Raw genomic sequence first — 24539 nt, forward strand, 5'->3', positions numbered from 1 at the left:
GCATGCTCAGAAATCACGCTTTTCACTAGGAACCTCTAGGAATAGTTCTGTCATAGGAAGAAGTTGATTTTTGGTTCTTCAGTCTCCTGGCTTGTCACAGATAATTGCCCAGTAAGTCTTATTCTGCATTCAGTGTGCTTTCCTATTGCACGGAATTTTTTAAAGGATCTGAGAAGGCGCTGCTTTTCGATTTTGGGTGTGTGTATGTCTTGTCTGGAACATATTTTCTTTGCCAACATGAATTCAATCCAGAAGAGGACAGAAAAAGAGTGAACAACTTGGAGTTGAGAGGAAAGTAAGATGCAGGGTACGCATTATCCATTTCCAGTGTCGGGTGCGAATGTTGAGCTTTGCCAGGCACCCACCTTCAAATTACCTCTCAGAATCAGGCCCAGAATGAGAAAGTTTAAGCTACTTCCATGCAATTCTCACCTTTCCAGGTAAATGCAGGAAGCTATAGTTGCTAGAGCAGTGATGAATCGTGATTTCCTTCCATCCAAAGAGCCTTGGGCTTTTTCCCCCTCCAAACATTTAACTTTCACAGCTGACAGAAAAGCAGTAGATTTTTTTTCCCAAATATCCATTTGCCTTTCCATTTATCTACTTTGATCTAAAATATAGAACCTGATGGATGCCCTAGGTAAATCAAACATTTTCCGTCTGCCAAAACGGTTTTGCAAATGCTTATTTCATGCCATTACCATTTTTCTGTTTCTAGCAGTAAATCAAAAAGTATCAGCCATTCATCCACTTTAAAAGTAATGCCTTTCCTTTGCATAATTACACATACCCAGTGGAGATCTGTATGCACAGTAAATCTATTCCTTTAAAAGGTTTCGCCTTAAGTACCACAGTGACATAAATTGGTGAAGCGCAAATTTATTTATTTAAAAGGTTTATTCTTTTAACTGATTGGCTAACTGTTACACTTCCATTGTTTGATTTGGGTGGGGAGGGCTTTTATTAATGTATCAGATTTAATTCCGCGGCAGATGTTTATGTAGAAAGGTCTCACTCCTTACAGGACTTGTAGTAATTCATATGCATGTGTAATTTATTCTCATTACAGGTTTATTCTTAACTGGTGTTCAGGGGGTCTTCACTGTATCTCCAGTAGATCCTTGAGAATTAAACAGTTTAACGAGTGTAATGAGCAAACCTGAAAGAAGTACACATAGAGCAGCCTATCTATTTGGATATTACCTCTCCAAATTTGAAAATAACATAAGTATGGTATTAAAAGTGAGTGAAAGATTGCCAAAAATAAATGCCTCCCAGTAATAAGTGCCCTGGACAGTATTTTGTCAAAGTAAAGATTTTTTTAAAAAAGGATCTCTTAATTGTTCTCATGTAAACTTGCTCATCTTTATAAGTCATGCTTGTAGCTCTCAGGGGTGTCAAACCTAAAGCAGACAAGCCCAGCTGGTGGAAGCCTTGGAGTGAAATGATGAATTTTTTAACAGAACCAAGTTTATTTTTAGGCTTTATAGAATTATTTTTCATGTCCCTGTGAGTGAAATTGTAGAGAGTAGCTCAAAAATTAGGAAACTTTACCAGAACAGTAAAAAGTAGCAAAACACTGGAAGCTAACTACAGTCAAGCATGTAAACACATCCCGATTGCATTGAAGTTGTAGCTACAGTATAATCCTGCAAATATTTACGTGTTCTGTTCAATGCATGTGAGAATTCTTAAGATACATCTTGAGATGTCTGAAGATACACCAGATTGCAGGTTAGGTTATGACATAAGCGATGACGTCGTGGAGAACCGAACAAAATTTCTAGTGTGAATGCATTTTCTGTGGGTGAATTTTCCATGGTTCTGGACATGAAAGTGGAATTCAAGGTGGCTGTATTTCATTAGGTTATGCAATAAAAATGTGCAGAAACATTTTGGGCGGAGGATGGTTCATAGGAAAGTTTTAGGTCTTGAATCTCATTTGTTTAATGAAGGCAATTTTATTAACACAATCAAAATATCCAACCCTATAATTTCACACTACCCATTTAAAAATACTGTCTTTTTTTTGCTGCCATTACAAAGCTATCAACATGCTTTCCTACAGTTAGATAGGAAAAACTGCTTTAGTATCAAAGGCAAACCTGGGAAAATGCCACGGGCCTGAGATTAGAAGATGCATACGATAATTACAGATCTAGGAAGGGCTCCTTATGTTGGAGGGAGGAAGTCTACTACATGCAGCTCCACATCCCATGTCCTTTAAGGTCACTCTTTTGAGATTTTGTTTAAAGTGGATCTGGATTTTTTTGGGTCTTTTTGTAACACATTAAGTAGATCCGAGGTTGCCAGCTGTCCTTTTTGATCAGAATTGGTGGCGGTAGTTGCGATCATACAGCTCCACAATGGTACTGGGGAAGATAACACATGCTGGGGAGGGGGGCTTGGGGGAGCAGGGCAAATCCACCGTTCAGCCGTTTGGGAGCAGGTTTGGTACTGGTGTGTTGGCTTTAGTTGATTGGCATGCTCTGAAAGTCTGACACTGATTCTTCTTCTACATCCATTCTAGCCATTCCATTTCAGACTAATAACATTAAATAGAAGTCTTTCTTTAGTATTTAATTTGAAGTGTAGAGATAGGCAGTATAGTCTAACTGTTTCAGCCAACTGAGTAACATTTACAGAGATGTACACCCTGAGTAAGAAGTGAAAGCACTCTTAACTGGTTTTGTAATGGTACATTACAATGGTACATCATAATTTTAAGGGTGGGGTTGTGTGATATAGTTGTCTGTGATAGACACTGGATTAGTAAGTGACAAAGATGTTTTTTTGAATCCTGTGTCCTAGAATGTGCTTATGGGAGCTGCTAACTGGGAGCACTGGAGACCGCAGCCTTCCCCACCAAAACAGCCTCCCCTGTGTTCTGCAGTTGGGAACTGGAGGAGCCACCTTAAAGGGTGGGAGAGTACCTCGACTCCCAAACTGGCTCAATCTTTGTCTTCCCATGCTGTTTGCATTGATGCTAATCAATGTTAATTATGGTAGTGGGGCTTGTGATGTACTCATTATAAAAGCCATCCTATTTTTCTGTGCTTGTACAGTCTAACACAATAGAGCCCTGATTGGGGTTCCCTAGATGCTACAAATAGTAATACAAATTGTTATAATAATGAATACATAGTTCATGGTGTAAGACTACCAAACTAGTTTCAAACAGCCTGCTGAAGCATCACTTGATATTCTGTTTGCTGTTACTGCTAACTATGTCATACTGGATATGTCTTGACAGTTGGGGCCTCAGCCCAGTAAACCATTCAAGCTTTTGTTCGTGTTTAAATAGGTGCTTTTAAAATTTGCATTTGAGTCTGTGGTTGTTAGTGTAAATATATGCTTAAAGTTAAGCTTGTGCTTAAAAACTCTTCTGATTCAGCATCCTTATTGTGCTGAGTTCATTATCCCACATACAGCCCTCCATGGCTAATGAGAGTTGGTGGGCACTGAAGGACACAGTGCCAGGATATATGTTTCTTTCCTGGGCTGAAGGAAAGGTGCGAGAGCGGGAAGATGCTTCCTCCCGAGCGCTGAGCAGCTGGTTGGGTGTAGGTTGTAGCAAGGGGTCCCACCTCCTGCTGGGGCTGGAAGTGGGTGGAAGTTTCCTTCCTCCAAAGGCTGTGGTCCCCTTCCCCATGTCACTCTGTGCTGGGCACCCTTGTTCTAAGAGGTGATACCTGACAGGTGCCGCAGTCTCCTGTGATGAATTTGGTTCAGTTCTACTGTTATCCTCACTGGGAATTTCATCACCATTGCTTATACACATTATTTTGTGTAAAAAAAAACAACCAGTTCAGCCCCTGACTACATCCCCAGGCCATACCCTTGCGAGTTCCAGTGACTTAAATAGTCTCGTATTTTTTTTTCATAGGAAGTTTTCCACAAAGAGTCCTTTATTGCTTGTTACCTGGTTTGTTATGGGTATTGGTTCTAATCCCATTTTTTTCAATTTCCATCAGACTGCTTGCCTGAATTTGTTACCTATGTGCAGTTTAGGCACATAGTGATTATCTGCCCTACTCTTAGTTTTCTGTTGTGTACTACACTGTGTTTACCAAGCCTGTGTAACAAAAATGTTTTAAATTGTGAAGGTGTTATATTACCTCTCTTGAGTGTGTTTTCAAAGGAATTGGAGTCAGTGTTGAGTTGCTTCTGTGTTTGTAATTAAAATATTTAGTATAGCAGCTAGATTTTTCCCTGTTAACTGTGCTTTACTGAAATTTCATGATCTACAGCACACCCTAGTGATATCTGGGAATCATGAAGTTAGACCCAGTCAACTTTACTTCCTTTGCGGTGGAGCAAAACTTAGAACTGCACTAAGCAAAGTCAAGGAAAATAAATGCATTTATATCCAAGGTGGGAAGTGGGTTGAATCCCTTGGTTTGTAAAAAGAAAAGAGCCTTAGAAATTAGAGACTACAGGATACTCTTCTGTGAAAAGAACATCTGTGTAATGAATGCATCTGGTTTGCAGTCTGTAATGTTGGGCGTATTTAACAACAGACCATGGGGAAAAGCAGCCCACGGTCATGTGAGAAGAGACAATATTTGTTGGATTCCCTTTTAGAGCGGAGAGAGCAACCAGATGCAAATACAAACATTGTGGAAGAACCCTGCAGGCAGTCTTCATGGGTCAGAAGCCGGGATGATCATTTAATGTCTTACAGCCAGAACACTAAAATTTATGCTAGATATTCAGTTCCTCCTTTTGCCTCCTTTTGCAGATGGTCATGTCACTTGGCTTTTCAGGTGATGGTACCTGTACTTAGTTTTCGGTGGCCAGGAGGGCCCATATGATCCTGCAGGGGGCTGCGCACCTTCCGAACTTTTCAGACTGCCCTGCACTCACCTCACCTTTTTCTGGATTTCAGTATTTCAATCATGTGATTTATTTTTAATGGTCTGAATGCACAGTATGTCAAGGTTTCTGAACTGGCTGGTGTTGACCCCTTGATGGGGTGCAAGAAGAAAGCAGGTTTGAGAAGCACTCTGAGAAAAAGTGTAATTAGTCAAGAAGGAAGGCAGAGATGTTTTTCAGAGGTGAAATGAAATTGGTGATCTGTGGGTAGCGCTGAATGGAAGTGAAAACAATATAAGCATCAGAGAAGAGCGTGAACCTTGTAAGTTGTGGTGGTTGAAGTTAACCCTCCTATGATTCGAAGAGAAACAGAATTCATCAGAGAAACGTGAGTTAGTGGTGCCCTAACCTCCCAGCGTGTGAAAGCTGTACTGAGTGTCCACTGCAGCTGCTGTCGAGCTGTCGGGCAGCTTGTGCAAGTTCAGTATGCCTGCAGCGTTGTTGTTTGGTATGTGTGCTTAAGCTGCAAAAAACCTGAGCTATCCCGGAAAAAGGAAGCTTAGCCAGCAGCCAAGCAGTGCTGAGGCTGTTGTTGTTTTCATGAAGGGCCATGAAACCCTGACAAGTGCAAGGCAGCCTATACCAGTACCCTTGACCAGCCTGCAGCCCCAGCTTGGCTCAACTGGAAGATCTGATCCTGCATCTCTGTTACACGTACAGGGCATTACTTGCCTACGTAAGGCAAAGCTAAAAATGGGGTCATCCTGCTTTCTGGCTCACTCACGTATGAGAAGTCTGTAATGTTCTGGGGAGAGACAAGTTTCCTTTCAGACCTTTGCATTTCACTCTTGTCAGGTAATCCAAACAATAATGGAAATGATTTTTTTGTTTTATGTAAATAAAACCAAAAAGTTTGCAATAATTTATGGTATTTATTTAAATGACATGCAAATTACTTTGTGAAACTTAAGGGGGGAAGCAGCACAACTGAAACAGCACAATTGTTTCCAAGAACATTCATTTCAAATCCACATACAATATTTCATTCATGCTTAATTATTTCCCCAATGCTAGTCTAAGCATTACTAGTTTCTTTTGTCTTTTTGCTTTTGCATGCAGTGTGATTAGCAAAACTGCTTGTGCTCCACCAACTCCTGCACATATGGGGTTTAGCCTCATTGTTCAAGGGGTGGAGCAACAAGCAATATGAACACTCACGCTGCCAAATTTGGCACATGTGAGCCCTCCAAAGTATACAGATATCACCCGTTTCATTTAAATCCCTGTCCATATTTTGCATTGCTACCCATAATGGCAACTCCATTGTCTGGGTGTATTATTTGAAGCAGCTTTTCTCCCATTGTTTGTGCACTGTAATCCTTGAGGTTTCTGTAGTCATCGTGAGCAGCTTACTTGAAAGAAATCACTTAGCTCTCACAGATCACTCCCTCTGAACCTGCTGGCAAAGGAATGGGCCATGACTAAAGCATGAGACCTGTGATCTTTCTGAAGAAAATCTCTTCAGTAGAGTTTATAATTTGTTGCTTTCATGGGGCTCTGTTCTCAGGGTTTGGACTCGGTTTTATCTTTCATCCCCCATGGATTTTTCTATGAGGCATGATGGGAGTGTAGGTTGAGAAAAAGAGTAATAATGCTGGCTGTGGACGTGTACCCTAACAACATTTTACACAAATACTAGCAAAGGGGCACATGTACTGTTTGACAGAAATTAAAGACAGTTGTTTATCCTAATTGCAGCAAAATCTTAGCCTTTTATTCTTCCATGGTATAGATTGGCACATCCTGCTGTAAGTCTTTTTGACAGACTTTTGAGAACTTAGTGCTTGTCTGCTTAGGGCAGAATGAAAGATCCCCTGGAATTTATCACAGAGAAGGGGCTGCCCAGCCCTCTCCCTTTCTAGCATTCAGTCATCTGCTTGCTCAGTGCCCTCTACTCCAGTGGCACTTGGCTCTCATGATTGCGTGTATGCACGCTGTTGTAAGTAAAGCCATTTGCCATTACCTGATCTTTATAAATTAAGCCCGTTACCAGTTTTGAATGCACATCATTTTACTCCTGAGACAGTCATCTGCGACGTTTTTAAGGCAGCTGTTCCCAAACTGAGCTCTGCCGAAAGCCAGCAAAGGGCCTCTTTGTAGTTTGCAAAGTTTCCAGTTCTTTTTGTTTCCAAAGTCAGGACGAATACAAATACGGTATAAACACTGCCCTGCTCTTTACTTAGCTTAGCAGTAGCTCTTTAGAGAACCCTGTCGTGTAGCCACATGGCCGTTATGCGATCCCAAGTGGTGACACCCTTGTGATCTGCAAGTGAAGCAGAGAGGTGGCCCAGGAGGCAGTATTAAAATGTAACAAGCTAAACTGTAAGTCTGCAAATCCCATTGTAACACATTCAAGTATTTGTAGTGACTTCTGGAAGCTTTGAATCTGTTCCGTCATTGTAGAGAGTGATTCAAATTCACCTTTCCACCTTCTTGTCTCCAACCTGTCACGTGAGAAAAGAAAATCAAGCTGGCCCCCTCCCTTCCACCCTACTGCCTAGCTGGCTGCGAGCTCCCCTGTTGTCTGCCACATTATCAAAACTAAGACCCAGGAAGGCTGGAGAGAGAATTGTTCCGTCTTCCCTGAAGAACGGGAAACTTAGACTAACAGCTTTGTAAAATCTGGGCGCTCATTCAGCACTGGTGAGGCTGGTCTAAGGTTGGAAGCGAAGTCAGCCAAGGACCCTTGACTGAAGGGACTCAAGCCAGCTTCTTTGCGCTTACTCTTTGCATCGCCAAAGTACTGTATGTCTGGGGCCAGAATTATATGTAGCTGAACATTTACTATTCTCAGACTCCACAAGCACCAAGTCATGGTACAGATTTCTCACACCACTGAAGAGCACCGAGCTTGGAAATCTATCACTGATGTTATTCTAGACACCTTCAAGTGTCATCCTTCCACCCTTGACACTAGAATGCTTTGTTCCTTAACTGAATTTACAAGATGCATTTTAGATCTGATTTTGAACTTGTGTCTACTTTATGTGTGCCCTTTAATTGGAGGTTTGAAGAAAGGTGCACTGAGATACATTCTGCAAGAGTGATGAGTGGAGGAAGTGGTTGTAGGAGATTCTCTTTATTTTTAGCTCCTATCTGGAAACCTTGCAGGTATTTTGTGTGGCTATTTTTTAACTAGGATTTTATTTCCACTTCAGTGTTCGTACATGCTGTGACATATAAACATGTACGCTAATTTCATGACACTGACTTTTGCATTCAGATTTGCTGTAACTTTTTTCTGAAAAGCTAACAAAATGGCTACTCTGTACCAGTAAAACAATTACTGAATTAGGTTGCTGAGGAAGTAAAAAACCAGCATAAATGACTACTGTAATAAGTCTAAAAGAACAGAAGATAGGTATGCTGTTTGCAGTTAAGGTTATGCCTTAAATATCTTTTAACAGCTTGCTTGGATAGTGCTAGCTAGCAATGTGTGCTTTATTCCAAAGCACCAGCCTGTATTTTTGGATCATCTTTCAAGACTGAGATGATATAAGGCAATTAATAGTGTTTTGTGACCTTCTGCTCCAGTAGTCCATCTTTTTGGCATTGAAACTGATTTTGCCCAACTTGGCATTTTATCACCTAGGAGTGCGCGAGGAGATCAAAGAAGCACCTTTTACAGCAGCAGTGGAATGATTTAGTTCAGTCACACTGTTCTTCAAATTCACCATTTCCTACAAGCTGATGAGGCAAACCTTCTTTGGTTAATGTCACATAAGGTACATTGAAAGGCTGTGAAGAGACAGATGTTCTATATCTTCACTTCATATGCAAAAACCTGTTATATTCTTTATTTGCATTCAATTAGAAGTCAGACCCTGATGAATATCTAATGTAGGAAATGGGGAAAAGATTTGCCATCAAGCATATGCTTTGCTTGTAGTGGATCTCTGTAACCTGCTATTATGTCTTCCTGTGATTCGGTCATTTTCAGTGTATTATTTACACCTGCGTGCTAAGAGGTGAAGAGTGTTAACAGGTGAAAACTGGAGTTACGTTCCTGGTTTTAGAAATGTTGCCTTTTCTTACTCCTTTTAAACAGACATTCTGCAGTTGCAAAATATCCCTGATTACGTGGCTCTGTTTAAGGACTTAAATGCTATAGCATTACTTTTTATATTCATTTTCTGTTTCGATATAGGTTGTCCCTTGTTTGATCTTGCAAAGCTCACCATTTTGTATAATAAGACAAACTCTGAAGTTACAAAACTGTAGTGTTGTCAAGAAGGGAAGGTTCAAATTATAATATGAAGCAGAAGCGGCAGACTTTCAGAACAGATGCTGTTATTGCTGCGACCCTGTAGGAGCACCCATACTGGGGTATTACAGTATCAAGGGAGAGATGTAGGTTGACTAGAGCCCTAGACGTAAGACATGGATCAGCAAAGCAGCTTTTCTTCCCTGCAGCATAGGGTTTCCCAGACTTCTGGGGAAACTGATAGAAATCTCATGCCCTCCTAAGCTTGGACATGATTAGAAACCTGCTTTGTTACATTTTCCATCTCCTTTCTTCTCTGTGGACTGTTCCCATCACACGTTCTGGGGAACACATGGCATTTCTTCCTTTTTTCTTCTTTTCTCCTTACTTTGCTGTAACATTGTAAATTAAACCATCCTCGCCCATATCCAAGTTAACACATTGACACAAAAGGGAAATCTCAGGAGTATTTTTAGATGCTTTGCAAACTTAGGCAAATGGATCTGTGTTATTTGTGCAGGCCTCAAGTTTTGAATGTTTTTTCTCTGCCATTGTGACAGTAAGAAAGTTAAAGATTTTAAGGAAAAAAAATGCAACTAGATAAAACAAAACTGAGTCTGGCACATACATTTGCTTAATCCTTGTGGTTTTGCTGGGCACCTTTGGCACAGAAAAAAATTTGGAGAAACAGCTTTTTTTCTGTCCAACAAGATTAAATGCCTAGTTTGAAAAGAAAAACAAACACCTTTCGTGGTCTCTTTTGAAGGTAATAGGTATTTCAGAAAATTGCATTGGGTATTTCTGGACAGTACCTCGAGACTGAGCCTGCTTCTGATGGGCATTTTCTTGAGACTCTGTAACGAGCAAGCTGAAAGACAGAATGAATCATTCTGTTGGTAGCAACAGCCTATCTCCAGCTGAAATTGTCCCTAGCGCCCCTTGGCCTATCTCTTAGTGTGTCAAAAGCTGTGAAAATAAGCAGTGAGCCCAGCACACTGAGGACATGCTGAACTGGCTGGTAGTTGTTTTGGGTTCTGCTGCATGTTAGGGAAGGACTTGACATAAATCTGCTCATCAAACCTGAATGCCAGGGCACCATTGCTGTGGTTGATTTCTGATGCTTGCTTTTGGCAGATGACTTGAGGATTTTGGGGGATAAAAAATATTTTTTTTCCTCTTGATTTTTTTGAAAGCGTAGAGTTTCTAGTAACCTGAAGAGGAAAAAGATGTAAAACATCCTCATAAAGGAAATGAAATAATGACTCAGTGCTGATAAAGCGGACAAAGAGAACTAAGATACAGGATAGCAATGACATCTAGTACTTAGAAGAGCCCAGCATACTGCAGTGAATACAGAGAGAATATTGGCAGGATCGGATTTGCAGCAGGACCACCTTGAACTGCTCCGACTCCACCAGCTCCTAGCATTTAGAACGCATGTGAACGTTTATCTCGGGTGCCAGTTATTTAGGAGTGCATGTTGAAATGCATAGATACGCTCTAGAATTATAGTGACAGATCCAGCCAGAATACGCAATCCTGTAAAAGAGAATGCAGCCGGCAGAGCCATCCCTTCTCGCAGGTAGGGTGACCTTTCCCAAATGGCAGGCACATAGCCGGGGCCCTGCGATGGCGGGGGGGGGCAGGGGGGAGCCAGCAGATGGAGCCCGGCTGGTAGCACGTGCAGTCAGGAGAAAATCCGTCATGGGTCTTGCTGCTTCGCTCAGACCAAAAATAGACTGCTGCGCTGTGGTGTAGCCCAAACGCACGGAACGCTTGGTGGAACGTGGAGTGTGCCGATTCACATGTGCTGGTTCAAGTTCACCGAGAAGAGGAAGGGGCATGCCATCGCATGCTGGCTGGTAACTACCTAGAGAATCAAATCTTCATCCAGCTGGTTGCAATAACCAGATTCCCACTGACTTCAACAGTCACAATTTCTCTGAGAATGTGATTTACAGCAGCGTGCACATCCTTGAAGGATACACTCTGACTCCTACCTTACATTTTCATGTTAGTAACTTATACCATAGAGAAAAAATAGACCTAATAAATACCTGCTGGTGTAGCCCTAATAACCTGTGTTTATATTTAACTGGAGTACTGAAGTAATGAGTAAGTCTGGGATAAAGCGATAAAAATTCCTTACTTTGATGGCTGGCAGACTTCATTGTTTTAATTCTGCTCCTTAGAAAGCTGCTTACAGCTGAAGTTTGGGGTGTTACTTCTTAAAATGTACATGGCATTTTGGTTCTTCGCTCATTTTAGGAATTACATTTGCTTTTTACATCCAAATCATAAAATCAAGAGCACCAGCAGACCTGTAACATTTTGAGTTGTTACACAGAGAGTTATTTTATGTGATCGTATAAAGCATGGGGAGGTTAAGAAGTCCCCGGTGCAGCCACAGGAAAGGGGCACAAATTGTGAGTCATTCCTCCTTTTTTCCTCATCCTGCTTCTTCCTCTCGGCAAGGAGCTGAGGGGGAGAGGGTTTATCTGAAATCGGGAAGGACATCATCCCAGCAGCTCAGCTGACAAAAGCCAAACCCTCCGTTAATAACCCATCCTTGGGAAAGGGCAGCATGTGTCACGTCAGGCAGTGCCTTTTCCAGGATCGGGCCGGCGTCGGGACGCAGTGCGGTGTTGCGGGAGCCGTCCGTGGGCAGCCCTTCACCGCTGCTCCGCGCACTGCCTGCACGGTGCTGCCCGCAGCCCCGGGCCTGTGCCCTGCCCGCAGCCCCGGGCCCGCCGCGCTGCTGCCGCCTCCCGCCCGCAGGGCCTCCGCGCCAGCCGCGGGGAAGCGACGGCTCCCGGGCAGGGCCCGGCCGGGCAGCGGGAGCAGGCGGGGGGAGGAGGCGGCGCGGCAGCACCTCTCGCCTAACGCCGCTCCCGGCTACGCGCTTTGCCCGCGGAGCCAGCGCGGGAGCTGCGGCGGGAGCTGGTGTAGCACAGGCAGCCGGTCCCGCCGCCCCAGGCCTGCCGCCGCCGCCGCCCCCCAGGTGAGGGCGGGCAGGGCGGGGGCCGGGCTGCGCGGGGGTCGCCCCGCCGGGCCGCGCTCCTCCCACGGTACCGGCGGCGCCGCGGCCGTTTCCTGCCCGGCCTCCTGCGGGCCGTGCGCGCTGCCGGCTGAGGTAGGCGGGCGAAGGAGGGAGGAAGGAAGGGAGGCAGGGCCGCGGCCGAGCTTGGCGCCGGCTTTGCGGCCCCCCTGGCCGGGCGGGCCCCGCCGTGCCCTCCGCTTCCGCCGGAGCTCGCCGCGGCCCGCTGTCGGCGGGGTTGGAGCTTGCAGGGGCCGGGACGCTTCCAGAAGAGGCCGGGCGCTGTGAGGGGAGCGGGGCGGGGGGGGCCGCGGCCTGCGGCGCGGTCCTGGGCTGCCCCCGGGGGGGCGGCCGGGCCCTGACCTGCCGCCGGGGCTTCGGCCGCCGAGGCCGGCCCGGGCTTCGGGGCCGTCGTGCGGATCGCGGGAGGAGCCGTGAGGGTCTTCAGATGGGATTGAACATTGATGCGGCCTCGGCATCCCATCCCTCCCCGGCCTCAGCATCCCCCGCCGGCCTAGCCCGGGTTGACCTGGCGGCAGTACCGGCCTTGCAGCAATGGGAAACCTGAAACCGGCGCTGTAGGCAAATAAATGAAAAAATGCCTGAAGCGCAATTAAATATCGGCTGTTTGAATGAGTTTATAATTACGGTTTATGTTCAACCTGTTTTAGTCATAAAGTTTTTAATAAATTTTAAAACATTTGGCACATGTTGATTAATTTTAACGAGATGAAGTTTATGTTTTTGTAGCAAGTCAGGAAAAACATTTTAATTTTCAGGCTTAGTTCAGATTTCGAAGGTAGTGCTGCAGTGCACTGTGCCAAGTATCTACAGGGAAAGCCTCATGCTATCAGGTTCTTTCTAAGTGTCAGCTCTTTCTTTCTTAGCTGAAAGTCTGATTGTTTTGGCTTCAGTATGAGCTCTGATGAAATCAACCTGTAACTTTTTCAAATACTGCCTTCAGAATGGTGAAGTTGGCTAGGGAATGAAAAAAAGTAATTCCACACTTAATATATAGATTAGAAAGACATCGGGTAGGTCTAAAAAAATTTTAAGGACTGAAGGAGTTGTGGCCAGTCTTTCACAGATACTTTGGGATTTGGCAGTCTAGGTAAGCAGGGTATCCTGAGTGCCCAGACAGGGTAGGTGCCAAATTTCCTTTAATCTCACCAGAAGAAGGTAACTCCCACTGAACATTTACCTGCATTCTTAGGCGTCCAAGAGCCTTGTAAAATCAGCTTCTAGGTTCCTAGAAATAGTATGTTCCTATAACGAGTGAATTTGTTGCCTCTTTTGGTAAACAAGCCAATTAAATACCTTGATAAATTTACATGCTTTGATAAATACACAAAAGAAGAAAGTAAGCAATGCTTTTAAGGTCGCAGTTCTTACAAAAACAATTGTAAAGTGCTTTTTTATGCATTTCAATTGAGTTTGGGTTGTCTACCAAATAGGTGAGTTTCTTTGCCATATAATATAATCGAAACTCAAAAATTGAACATCTGAATAATGTATAGTCAGCAACATAAGTATATTATTACAATAAATACTTGTAGGTGTGGTGAATCCTGATGGCTGGGAAAGAGGAGTACCAGGTACTGAGACCGGAATGGTAGTCAGCATGTTTTACATCAGTAAGGAGGAATGAACCCTTCCTTAGCAAAATAACAAAATTACAAATGTGGAGCAGGGTTAAAACTGGTGTATTTAACCCAAGTTTTACTGGCTGCTGATGCCAGTCATGATTTAAATCAGACCACCTGCTTTGCAGATTTGAAATACTGGCTGGGCTCTAAAGGTAAGATTTTCAGGAAGTGATTCAGGAGCAGAAATGCTGCTCAAGCCAACAGTATGCATATGGATCAGTGATGAGCCAGCCCTCCTTTGTAGATAGGAATATCTTGATAGCCTGCCTATCCACCAGCTATTACTTAAATAGTCACTGAACTTCTGGCCTGTTTAATCATCAAGTCATCTCTTTTTGCACGCCATTGTTTTTGAGGTTGTGTTCTTTACTCTGTCTCAGTTGCTGAGTATTTTGCACTTGGTTTTGCTCTAGTGCTGATCTCATATTTATTTTAAAAAGTTGCACTATAGATAGAACCGTTGCTGTACAGTTGAGACAGAAGAAATTGCCCTGGGTTATCTCCTGGGCATCTGTGCTTGCATTAATATTTGCTGTTGTCTTAAAGCTCCAGTTTGAAGACCTACACAGATCACATGTATGCTTTCTAGCAGTTGTATGGAGGTTCTTGCCCCACATTCTTGCTTATCACTGTGTGGTGTCCACCAAGACAAAGTTAGCTCCTGGTAAGAGGACTTAGACCTATGTCTTCATTGTTTGGTAGGTTTGGAATTTGTCCTGTGGGTGATTCTACATGTGTGCACATTGTAGAGGTGTTTACTGAAGAGTATACCCTATTAACTCACTAAGAGGTTATAAGAAACTGTGAGGACAGTTCAGCGGCTGTCCAGGCTGTGTGCTGGTTAGAGTACCTTCTGTGTGGACATTTGGGAGGGTGTTTATTTTTCTATAAGTGAGACAGTGAGCCCAGGAGGTAAAACGGCTTTTGCCTGTCTAAAGTTATCGTTCTGTGAAGGTGAAAGTAGGGTAATGAAATGGGAGTATTAAATAAGGAAGAGCTGGAATGAGGTTCACACCACAGATTAATTTGGCAGCCCTCTTTTTGTTGTTTGCATTAATAGGACTTTCAGTAAGTTGCGTATGATGTGATCCTTTTCTTGTTTCAATTCTTTCCATGTTATTTTTCTTCTTAAGAACTAATAAACTAGGTCTGAGAGGAATGTACTTTTTAGTGTAGGCTCAAAGATGAGATAGAAACATATGTTACCATTCTCTTTGGATAGGTAAAGTAGTATCATTGCTTACTTTACTCACCTCAGATGAGCATTTGGGGAGACCACAAAGAGAAGAGGAACGCAGCCACTGAACTGCAGTAGATCAAAAAAGGAAGGTCTGTTATACAACAAAGCTTGGTTTCTTAGCAGCTTTGTTTTCCAAAACTCTTGGTGTTTTTTTTTTCCCTTGAAGCAATGGATATTGTCAATGCCATGTGAAGTCAGTAGGGGACTCAGCACCTCTGAAAGCCAAGCCCATTTTTATAGATGTCATTGACATTTCCACCCCTCCATTAATGCAAATCCAGTATTTTATGTTCCTAGTGTTGCTTAACATATGCGTGGGTTCTGTAGGAAATAGTTCGGTGCTAGAATCAAATTGCACTTTTATTTACTTGTCAATTACACAATCAAAGTTTATAAATATTTTTGGCTGTCATTTGGTTCTGCTTCTGACACAAAACTTACAGCTTCTTTTAATCTGGGGTAGGATTCTTGCTTCTTGTAGTTCACTGGCATTTTCAAATATGCTTATCTTCCTATTCTACTCGCTCAGCGATTCTGATCATTTGGTTCATGTCAGCCGCAACTTTGTGCTCTGCATTCTTGCAGTTGGCTTCTTACAGGCCTTACCAGTCTGTGAGGTGTTGAGAGGTCTGCAGCTACAGATCTTTATAACCCTTTTGTTTGATTTCCTTAGCCTAAAGCTAGCTGTCTGCCTGTTGATTTAATTTTTTTTTTTGGGGGGGTGGGGCGGGGTTTGGCTGCTTGTCCTAGTAGCAGGTTATACTTTTGTGGAGTTTCTATGTTGCAACCTGTTAATGTGTTGTCAAAATATCCTGCTTTCATGGCCTGTGGTGTATGGTTAAAAAAAATACCATGCTCACTGAAAATTGTCTGGTTGAGCACCATAGTTCTGTGTCAGAGCCTGAAATTTTCAAAGAAATTCATAATGGTGTGACTTCATAAAAGATCTCTGTAATGTTGGTCCACTCATCTGTGTCTTTGTGCTCAATGTAGGAATCTTTGGGTTTACTTTTTGTGTTCTAATACGTGGTTTACGTTTTGATGGCTCCCACTAGTGCCCTGTATGTACAGTATAAAAAAAACCCCACCAACTTGTATGTGCTGTGCATCAGCTCCTGTATTCACTAAAATTCACTGCAGGACTTAAAATACAGTGAATATGCTAAAAGATCATAGAATTACTTTTAAGAGTTGAGAGAAAATGAGTGCTGCTTGTAATGTCTATGAGAATTTTGAGTGTGATGCTCACATTCGGAATTAAGCAGGACCAGCTCTGCCGTGCCAATAACCTTCTTCGATCAAGCCAAAAAAAACCCAAATAAATGTTAATTTTGTGAGTGGAAATTCTCTTTGGGGAAGTTGTGAGGGGAGTAAAGCAGTAAAATAATTTACTATGGAAAAAATACTTACAATTGCTTGAGTTCTAGCATGTTTCTGCTTTACCTTGAGACTAATACATCATTACAAATTCATGTGTTTGCCACATTGTATGCCACCAGATAGCAGTATGATTCCTGTTTTCCAATTGCACTTTGAATCTAGTCATGAAACTGTTTTATATTTATTTGGAGAAACCCAGAGTAGCTGATCACCTTTGCACTGCTTTAGATGCCATTTCACTGTAAGGAGACTTCCTAGTATTGGCAGTGTGGAGTAACGTGGGTGGCTTTACGTGGACAGCCAGCTTCTATGCAGTGCAGGGACCTGATGCTTCAGCTTTGGGTTTCTTTGCTCACAAACACCATTTCATGTATTGGATCAGTTTAGGAGATTATGAAAGTCGGTCAGTTTGATTGGGGGAAAGCAGATTATATTACTGTCAGCGAGAGCCATACTGTGTTGTCAGTTCTCTAACTTGTGTTGTCCTGGCCATGCCGCAGATCCTTCATACTGAAGAGTTTTGCCAAACTGGATTTAGCCAAAAGAGAAGAAGCAAATCATTTCAGCACTCCGGTGGTTGGGTTAATCTGAGGTCATGCTAAGGAGTTGCAGAATAAGCATGAATCGGTTCCTGTCTCACAGGAGCTGAATCCTGCAGCACTCAAGGCTTCTTGGTGCTGGTGTGAACGTTACTCTGAGTGGCGATCTGTTCACCTTTTGGTAAGAAGGTAGAAACAACAAATACATAATCTTACTTTCTACCATTTCTAGGCTTGGCCGTGTGAACTGTACCAGTTGTATATTTTGGGGTTTTTTTCCTACTTTTCTAGAATGAACAGAGCAGCCATTTGTTTGTTACTTTGAGGCTGAATCATATTGAATGAGATAACATATAACTCTGGAAGCAGAGTGTGCCACTCTGCTGTCACTAACCAGCATGCGTTGACATTCTGATACACTGCTGTGTCATAAGCCTGCCAAAAACCCAAAAGCAACGGTGGTAAAATGAAGAACTTTGATGTTTTCCTTAGACTGGCATGCGGATGGATGAAGTAGTGAGAGAAATGCAGCTATATGATGAATTTCCTACTGCATCTCTGCAGCTATGGAGCATATGTGGTCCCTTCCCAAAACTCGGATTTTTGTGTCGTGTCAGCAGTGCTCGGATACTGCAGTGACATAGATGATTTGGAGTCAGCCATTTTAGTGCAAAAGAAAGCTTTTGCTTTCACAGTAGTTAATTATTAATATGAAAAATTATGTGATACCACTCCGGTTTCGCTTTGCATTGAGGACATTGAGGAGATCTACTCAAGAAGGACTTGAAGACAAGTTGGCTTGGGCTGAGAAAGTATCACACATGCACTGGGATAAAAAGTTTTCTAGAGGCTGGAAAACCAAACACTCATCTGTTCGATAGTGCTAAAGTTACATGTACAACAATAATTCAGCCTTCTGTGTATGTGTGATTATATTTTTAATCATACTGAGTATTTTTCCCCCCTGCAAACCCTTTCCTCAGTGTACAGAATGGAAGGTATTTGCTTAATGATCAAGCTTTTTCTTACTGTTCAGTGCCAAGTCCTCGGGCCTTATTTACTGAACACTTCTCCAACTCTGCTATGAGGATGGAGTTTCTTAATTGCATTTTATGGGTTTTCCTCTGATCTCATTGGTCTGAATCAGTGTCTTTCATTAGTGTTGAACCTATTTTTGCAACATGAGATGGGGATATTTTTATTATCTCTGTCTGTTCTCCTATCTTTAAAATAGCTGTTAAAGTCTAAAGTATCCACTTGCTTTGCCAAACCGAAAGCCAAAGATGGATTTTTTCAGTGCTTGGCATCGTGTAACACTGTACACAAGAAGAGCTGCATTTGAGTTCAATTATTTTGAGGGGTCACCGGTTTTGCAAATCTCTCTTGAGATTCAGTATGGGTGCCTGGCAAAGTTAGAGCGTAGTACCCATATCTAAAAAGTTTGATTCAAGTGACTGGCTTAACAGCAAGCAAATATTGGGTGCAAAATAAGGGGTAAAATATTTTTCTTCAGGTGGAAGCTTTTTTAAAGCAGAGAAGACTTACTGTTTCTTCATGCAGCCTCTTTCCTTGCTCACTACACTTGCTGGCACCTGCAACTTTTAAGTCATGTGTTTGCTTCTGTTACGCCTCCCAGTTTACCTGCTGTGACAGGGCAAGCAGCCTGTGGAAAAGAATATTTAATATGCAGAAATTCCAAAAAGATGTCCTGTATCTTTTTTTTTTTTTTTTTTTTTTAAACTGGGTCATGTTTGTGTGCCTTTTCTCATGGTTATAGTCAGTGCAATAGCATGGCTTCCCATGCCTGCAGGGTGGGGGGCTGGAACCCTCACCCAGGCATACCCCGCTGCCCTTTTTGTCAGCAGTGGCCACAGCAGCAGTGATGGGTAGCCATGCTCTCTGTGGGCCTCTGCGGAAATCAGTGGGCTTAGATGGGCAGCAGCAGCAAGTGAACAAGGTGGGAAAGGTTTGGTCTCGGAGAGATTGTTCTTGGGACCAGGTATCTGCCCCATGCTGGGGACTTGTCACTGCGCGTAAGGGGGCTGAGGTCCCATCTCTGCCTCCCTGTACACGTGTCTGATCTGAGTCCGATCTCTGTACACGTACACCCCTGCATTTCTGATGCCCTGTCTCCAGAGCTCCCCGTTTATTCCCAGTGCCAGGTCTCTCCTCTGACTCCTGAAATCTGTTCGCTTCCTCAGGCTTTTCTTTGTTGCTGTAGACAGCCTTTTGCCTTCAGAAATCAGTGTAGAAGTGTTTAAGCAGGTAGCAAAATGGGGAGAAGAACTGATATGTGAAAACAAGCAACTGATTTGTGTCAAGAATTAGGACAAGGAGAAAATACCTGACAGACTTGTCAGTTAAATTTGCTACTTGCAGTAGAGTGAGACTGCTTTGCCTTTTTCCTGGAGTTGTACATGATCCTGAATATGTGCAGCAGTTGTGCAAGGCAAAGGCGATGTACTGTAGAATTAGATAGAAATTTTCTTAAGTCTCTCATTAATGGTACTTGCCATTTTTTTGTTTTCTGAATTTTTTACTGAAACAGTTTTTTTTTCTGGTCTACTCTGGTTTCATTTGCAGTTTCAGTAACCTTCAACTAACTTTCCAGAAGTGAAAGGGAAAGCAAATTTATTTTTTCCTGTACTGAGTGTGCACCTTTAGTCTCACAGACTCCAGAATTCATTTTTTTCCTGAATTTAGCAGCAAGATTTAGTTTCTGTTGCAGCAATCAAAAGATAACTTTAAACTTCTTTTCCAGGGTCTTAACTCGCCAAGATGCCCATCGATGTTGATGATGTGATGCAACTGTTTTGCCATCTCTCTCAGGTGAAGGGCATGAAAGCTGCTGTCAAACACTCTGGTCTGGGAGCACTGATGGCTGGTGCAACAGCATTTATTGGGGGTCTGATGGGAGGTCCACCTGGAATCGCTGTAGGTAAGTGTGTTTTGCTTTAGGAACAAGAAGTATGTTTAACTCCCTGAGTGAAGAAACTAGGAGGTCTGTGTAGTAGCCATGGGTTGCAGGAGAGGGATATGCAGTGTTGAGATTTCATGTAACCGGGCTTTAACAAGATGCCATAGAATGTCGGTTTTTTAGAAGATAGTATGTTGGCTTTTTAGAAACAAGGTGTGCATCAGAAAGGCATGTGTCAGTATTTACTTCTAGGGTGATAGTGACCTTACTGACTTTGACTCCTGTGCAGAAAAGGGAAGCTATCCAGATCTGAGGCTGAGATAGTGGCACCTTGAAAAACCCTTTGAACAAGGTGTTAAAAAATCATTTGCTTTTGGTGGGTTTCCATCTGCTGAGGTACACCCGTACCTGGGGTGTGGGATGAAACAGCAAACTAACGGGCTCTGAGCTTGTTAGTGCTAGCTTTGCTCCGGTGCTGTGGTAGGGGAGAAAAGAAGGGAGGGGGGAGGCAGGGGTGAAGAAGCAGAAGAGATGACGTAGCAGTTGTGGGGGATGTTGGTACCTGATGGCACAGAAGAAAGAAAAAAAATTGGTGTGTGAAGTGAGGGTGAATAAATATTCTTGGTTAGCTTTAGCATGAGACAGGATCATTTTCCTAATGATCTTACTAAAAATGGTGTTTGTTTCTGTATTTTAAAAGTACCTGCTATCCACTTTGTGGTGAACTTGAGTTTTTCCTCTGGAATTCATTATTCCCTGTCATTTTCTTTTTTTTCCTTGCATGGAAGATTACAGGAAGGCCAGAGTCCAATAGTAAAGAGTTGTCTCTCCTTTGTCTCGCCTCTGTATCTCTTGAATTAAGAGTTTTCTAGTTTGAAAGCTGCCATGTCACTGAAGTAATGTGGGCCTTGGTCCCTGAATGCTCCTTATTCCTGCAAGCAGTTCCAGCACTTTCATGGGCTTATTGGCATTGGAGTGAATTGCAGTATGCCTGCGTGAGGGTTAGCAAGATCGAGTTACAAAAAATAAACAAATATTATGTGAGGAGTGGTAACAGAAAATGCAAAATGAACCTGTGTATTTACTCTTTCAAGTACAGAGCTTACTTAATAGCCAAAAATACTATTTTGAAATTTTATAGGTAAACAATGCTGGGTCTTCAGTGAGTTTTAGGACAGTTTACAAGGACATTTGCACTTTCACTTACACAAACAGCCTCTATTGCTATGGGACTGAGTAGCAGGGATTGTCCTTATTGCTGCCTTGCACCAGGAACTAAAGGATGAGTTACCTTCCATCTGCGGTGGTCACTGGAGAAACTTGCAACGTATTGTGCTTTCTAAGGACTGCTTGCTCTCAGAAGAATGGATTGTGGACGTGTTGCTTGGGGGGAAAAAGAGTGATCCTGTAACAAATCCTGTCTCAATAGACAAGGAACTTAGACATCAATACTTCTAGTGACTTTTGCATTAAGTGCCCCTAAATCAGATATTGATGTTCTCATAAAAGTCCCTTGAAGATGAATTCAGCCGTTGTAGGCTTTCAAGTATTTCTGTGGTATCATGGGAAAAAATGCCAACTGCGTAAAAGCTTCAAATTACAGAATTTTTGTCTAATGAAAAACTGCATGCCTGTGAGTGCCTAAATGACTTTGTAGGAGCAGTCGCTGGCAGCGAGAATTTTGGAGGCAGGTCAATTCTGATCACAACCCCACTGTTGTGAGGGTTCTCCTTCCTTCCACCAGGATGCCTGTCCCTGGGCAGCTGCGTCAGTCATGTGAACTGCTGTTGGAGAGCACTGTGTTGCAAGTTAGACTGGTCACTCTGAAAAGAGAACAGCCGTGTAGGACTGCAAGGCTGGTGACTAAGCAGCAGCCACAATCACATCAGCTATAGAGGATCCCTCTGCTGAGGGATGACCTGGAACGACTCTTAATTAAGAGCATTTCTTGGCCAGCTGGGTTGGGCAGCGTGGGTGGAGTGTTGATTTGGTAAACGAGAGCATGAATGTGTTTAACCCCACAGAGCTGATGTGTTTGGTCTCTGTGAGCACCTTCTGAGGGGTGGACTTCATGGGAGTAGGAGGCTGAAAGATGTGGCTCTACAGAAGCAGAAAGCTTGGGTCAGTCTGGGAATCTCTAATAAGAGATCATGTCTTAATGGCACTGATAAAGTAATTGTTGGTCACCTGTTTTCCTTGGGCATGGTTTTTATTTAGTAGTAGAGCTTATCCTAAAGAGAGACCGCTGCCCTAGGAAGTGCTGTTTTGTTTCTGATTTCTGGCTTGAAGCTATTTGCTTTGATTGTGTAAAGAGTTCCTTTGTGATTGCTGTGGGTGTAAATAGCTGTGGTGCTTTGAACATCCTGTGTAAATCTAGTTAAAGTAGAGACAACTCTGCATTGATTTCTCATAAAGGTGGGAACATTGTTGATGAAGGCTGTGGATAGAATTTCAGGTTTAAACCTTAACTGGTAAGGAGTAACATCTCTCTCTTTTCCAGGAGGAGCATTTGGTGGATTGCTTGGTGCCTGGATGACCAGTGGGCAGTTCAGGCCAGTTCCTCAGATTTTATTGGAATTGCCTCCTGCTGAGCAGCAGAAACTGTATGATGAAGCCATTGTTATTCTCAGGCGCTTAGACTGGACCGATATTGCTCAGCTGACTGCTCTTGTAATGGGAAATGCTAGTCTTCAGCAGAAGTTAACAGCAGTGCTGATAAATTACCTCACCAAAGAGCTAAGAGCAGAGATCCAGTATAGAGAATAAACCTTTCCAGGGCAGGCTTTTTACAGTGTAATGAATTTTACTCTGACGGTTGTGATTCTTCAACATAGCAGTTATTCATAATTAGTAGTGATAACTAATCTAGGCAATTCTAAGCATTGTTTTGGGGTGAGTTTGTTTTCTTGTAATGATGGTATTAGGTTACTGCATTATCCTGACACTGACTTGCTATGTAATTTTGAATTCCTTTGCACTAGGACTGAATTAAAAGTCGCTGAAGGGAATTATGCTTTTCTTACACTAATGTATCACTGGTTAGAATTTTCAAAGTCGTTGTGTTTTATTTGGAAGATTTAATCCTGTTTGTGTAAGTGCTTTAAATTTCGTCTGTGAAGGTGCCAAAGTAGCTAGGGCACTTGGAAGGATTTTACCTACTGTCTGTTTTAGTCCTGCAAAGGAAGATTATAAGAAACCATGTTATTCTACTGTGAACTCAAAGATGTCAATCCTTACTTTATTCTTTGTTGCATTTTTATTGTAGTCCTTGAGTTATTTGTTCCTTTATGTAAGAAGTGAAGTCAATGCCTAAACAAGATTTAAAGCAACAGGTAAACAAACTGTGCACAATTAAGTGTTCCTGGTGTCCTAGAATGGGAAGACATGGCAAGAATACTCTTCTAAAATTTTTTTTTAAAGGGGAGCTGAATCTGCCATTTTTGTACTATCCCCAGGCTTAGGATTGTCATTTCAGCATTGGTTTCTTGACTGAATCTGAACAGCTGGTCCTCTGTTTTCATTCAGATATTCATAAGAAGCATCATAGTGGTCTGTGTTTTCCTTGAAAGTGAATGAACTCTTCAAGAAAGAATACTGAAATTTGAGGAAGAAGTCTTGTACTGGACAGCCAGCAGTTGGTAGCGGGGGTGAGGAGTGACATGGTGGCTGCAGTTAACACTGAAAGCTCCAAATGCATTGTTGCTGAATGTCCCAGCCAGTTTTTCACCATTTGTTTCAAGGCACTTGTAAGACAAGTTTGTGAGTCAAAAAACGTGCAGGTGTGCCTTTTTTTGTATGTAAAACCATGTGAAACTGCTCTGATAATTTCATTTTCCTCCTAAAATAAAGAAACATCTCTCTGTGTGTGGTGAGGTTTCTAGAAGTTGAGTTTTCAAGGGTGAAGCTCTAAACTCAGAAGTTGCTGTTGTATACATTTGATTAATTCGCTTCTGCAAGTACCATTTGCCAGTTATAAATTCAGTGTACTTTCCTGCCTGGGGTGCAGGGCAGTGATCGTTATTCTCATAATTTGAAAACACTTTTTCAGTGATGTGAAAGACAGACGGAAGTGAATGGTAAGTGGGCGCTCCTTACTTTGTCATAGTTTTATAATGCCAAGCCTGAAATCGGCATTCTTTCAGTTTCATTGACACATTACATACACTGCACTGGCTTTTTAAGACTTTACATACTCTGTTATATCCATTTAAAAATACTGTTTTAACGAATACAGTTACTTTATATTTGCAATCTTCTAGTTATTTCTCAAAGTAAGTTTACTCTTTCCAAAATAACAGCAGATGATTGAATGACACAGTAGGATGGAGCCTGCCATCTTACAATCAGCTGTTCAAACCCAGACAAGAAAGAAGTTGACATCTGATTGTAAAGCAGGCCATAGGAAAGGTGTTGGTTTCAGTTAATTTATAATAGTATCCAGTATTTAAACAGACCATTACAAGTTTCGGAGTGATTTCAGACATCAATATCATGACCCTCATTTTAGAGGTATTCATAAATTCAGGCCCAAATGTAGGTAGTCAATTGATTTTTATCACTCATATCAATGTAATAGACATGAATGGAGCTTAGATTATGTGAGTCCTGTCCTGTGCTCTCCCGTTACTCTATTTCTTAAGGTATTCTTTTAAATGCTTTTTATTATACCCTTAGAAATACTAAAGCAGTTGGAATTACCAT

The 24539-nt window shown here is 42.5% G+C and overlaps 1 protein-coding gene across 6 annotated transcripts in view; it reads left to right on the plus strand.

The window, feature by feature from the left end:
* C15H19orf12 (chromosome 15 C19orf12 homolog) overlaps positions 1-23702 on the plus strand; it is a 57963-nt gene extending 34261 nt beyond the window's left edge. For 4 of the 6 annotated variants that reach the window (XM_056360818.1, XM_056360816.1, XM_056360817.1 and 1 more), the window contains 2 exons: positions 19751-19859; positions 22339-23702. In XM_056360818.1, coding sequence (XP_056216793.1) covers positions 19751-19859; positions 22339-22604 — 375 coding nt within the window. In that variant the 3' untranslated portion in view covers positions 22605-23702. Of the gene's footprint in view, positions 1-12074; positions 12213-19682; positions 19860-22338 lie in introns of those variants that run through there. The other 2 variants (XM_056360820.1, XM_056360821.1) reach the window with 2 other exon arrangements.
* The last annotated feature ends 837 nt before the right edge of the window (positions 23703-24539 follow it).

Source organism: Falco biarmicus, chromosome 15 (genome assembly GCF_023638135.1).
Source record: "Falco biarmicus isolate bFalBia1 chromosome 15, bFalBia1.pri, whole genome shotgun sequence".
Taxonomy (NCBI): Eukaryota; Metazoa; Chordata; class Aves; order Falconiformes; family Falconidae; genus Falco; species Falco biarmicus.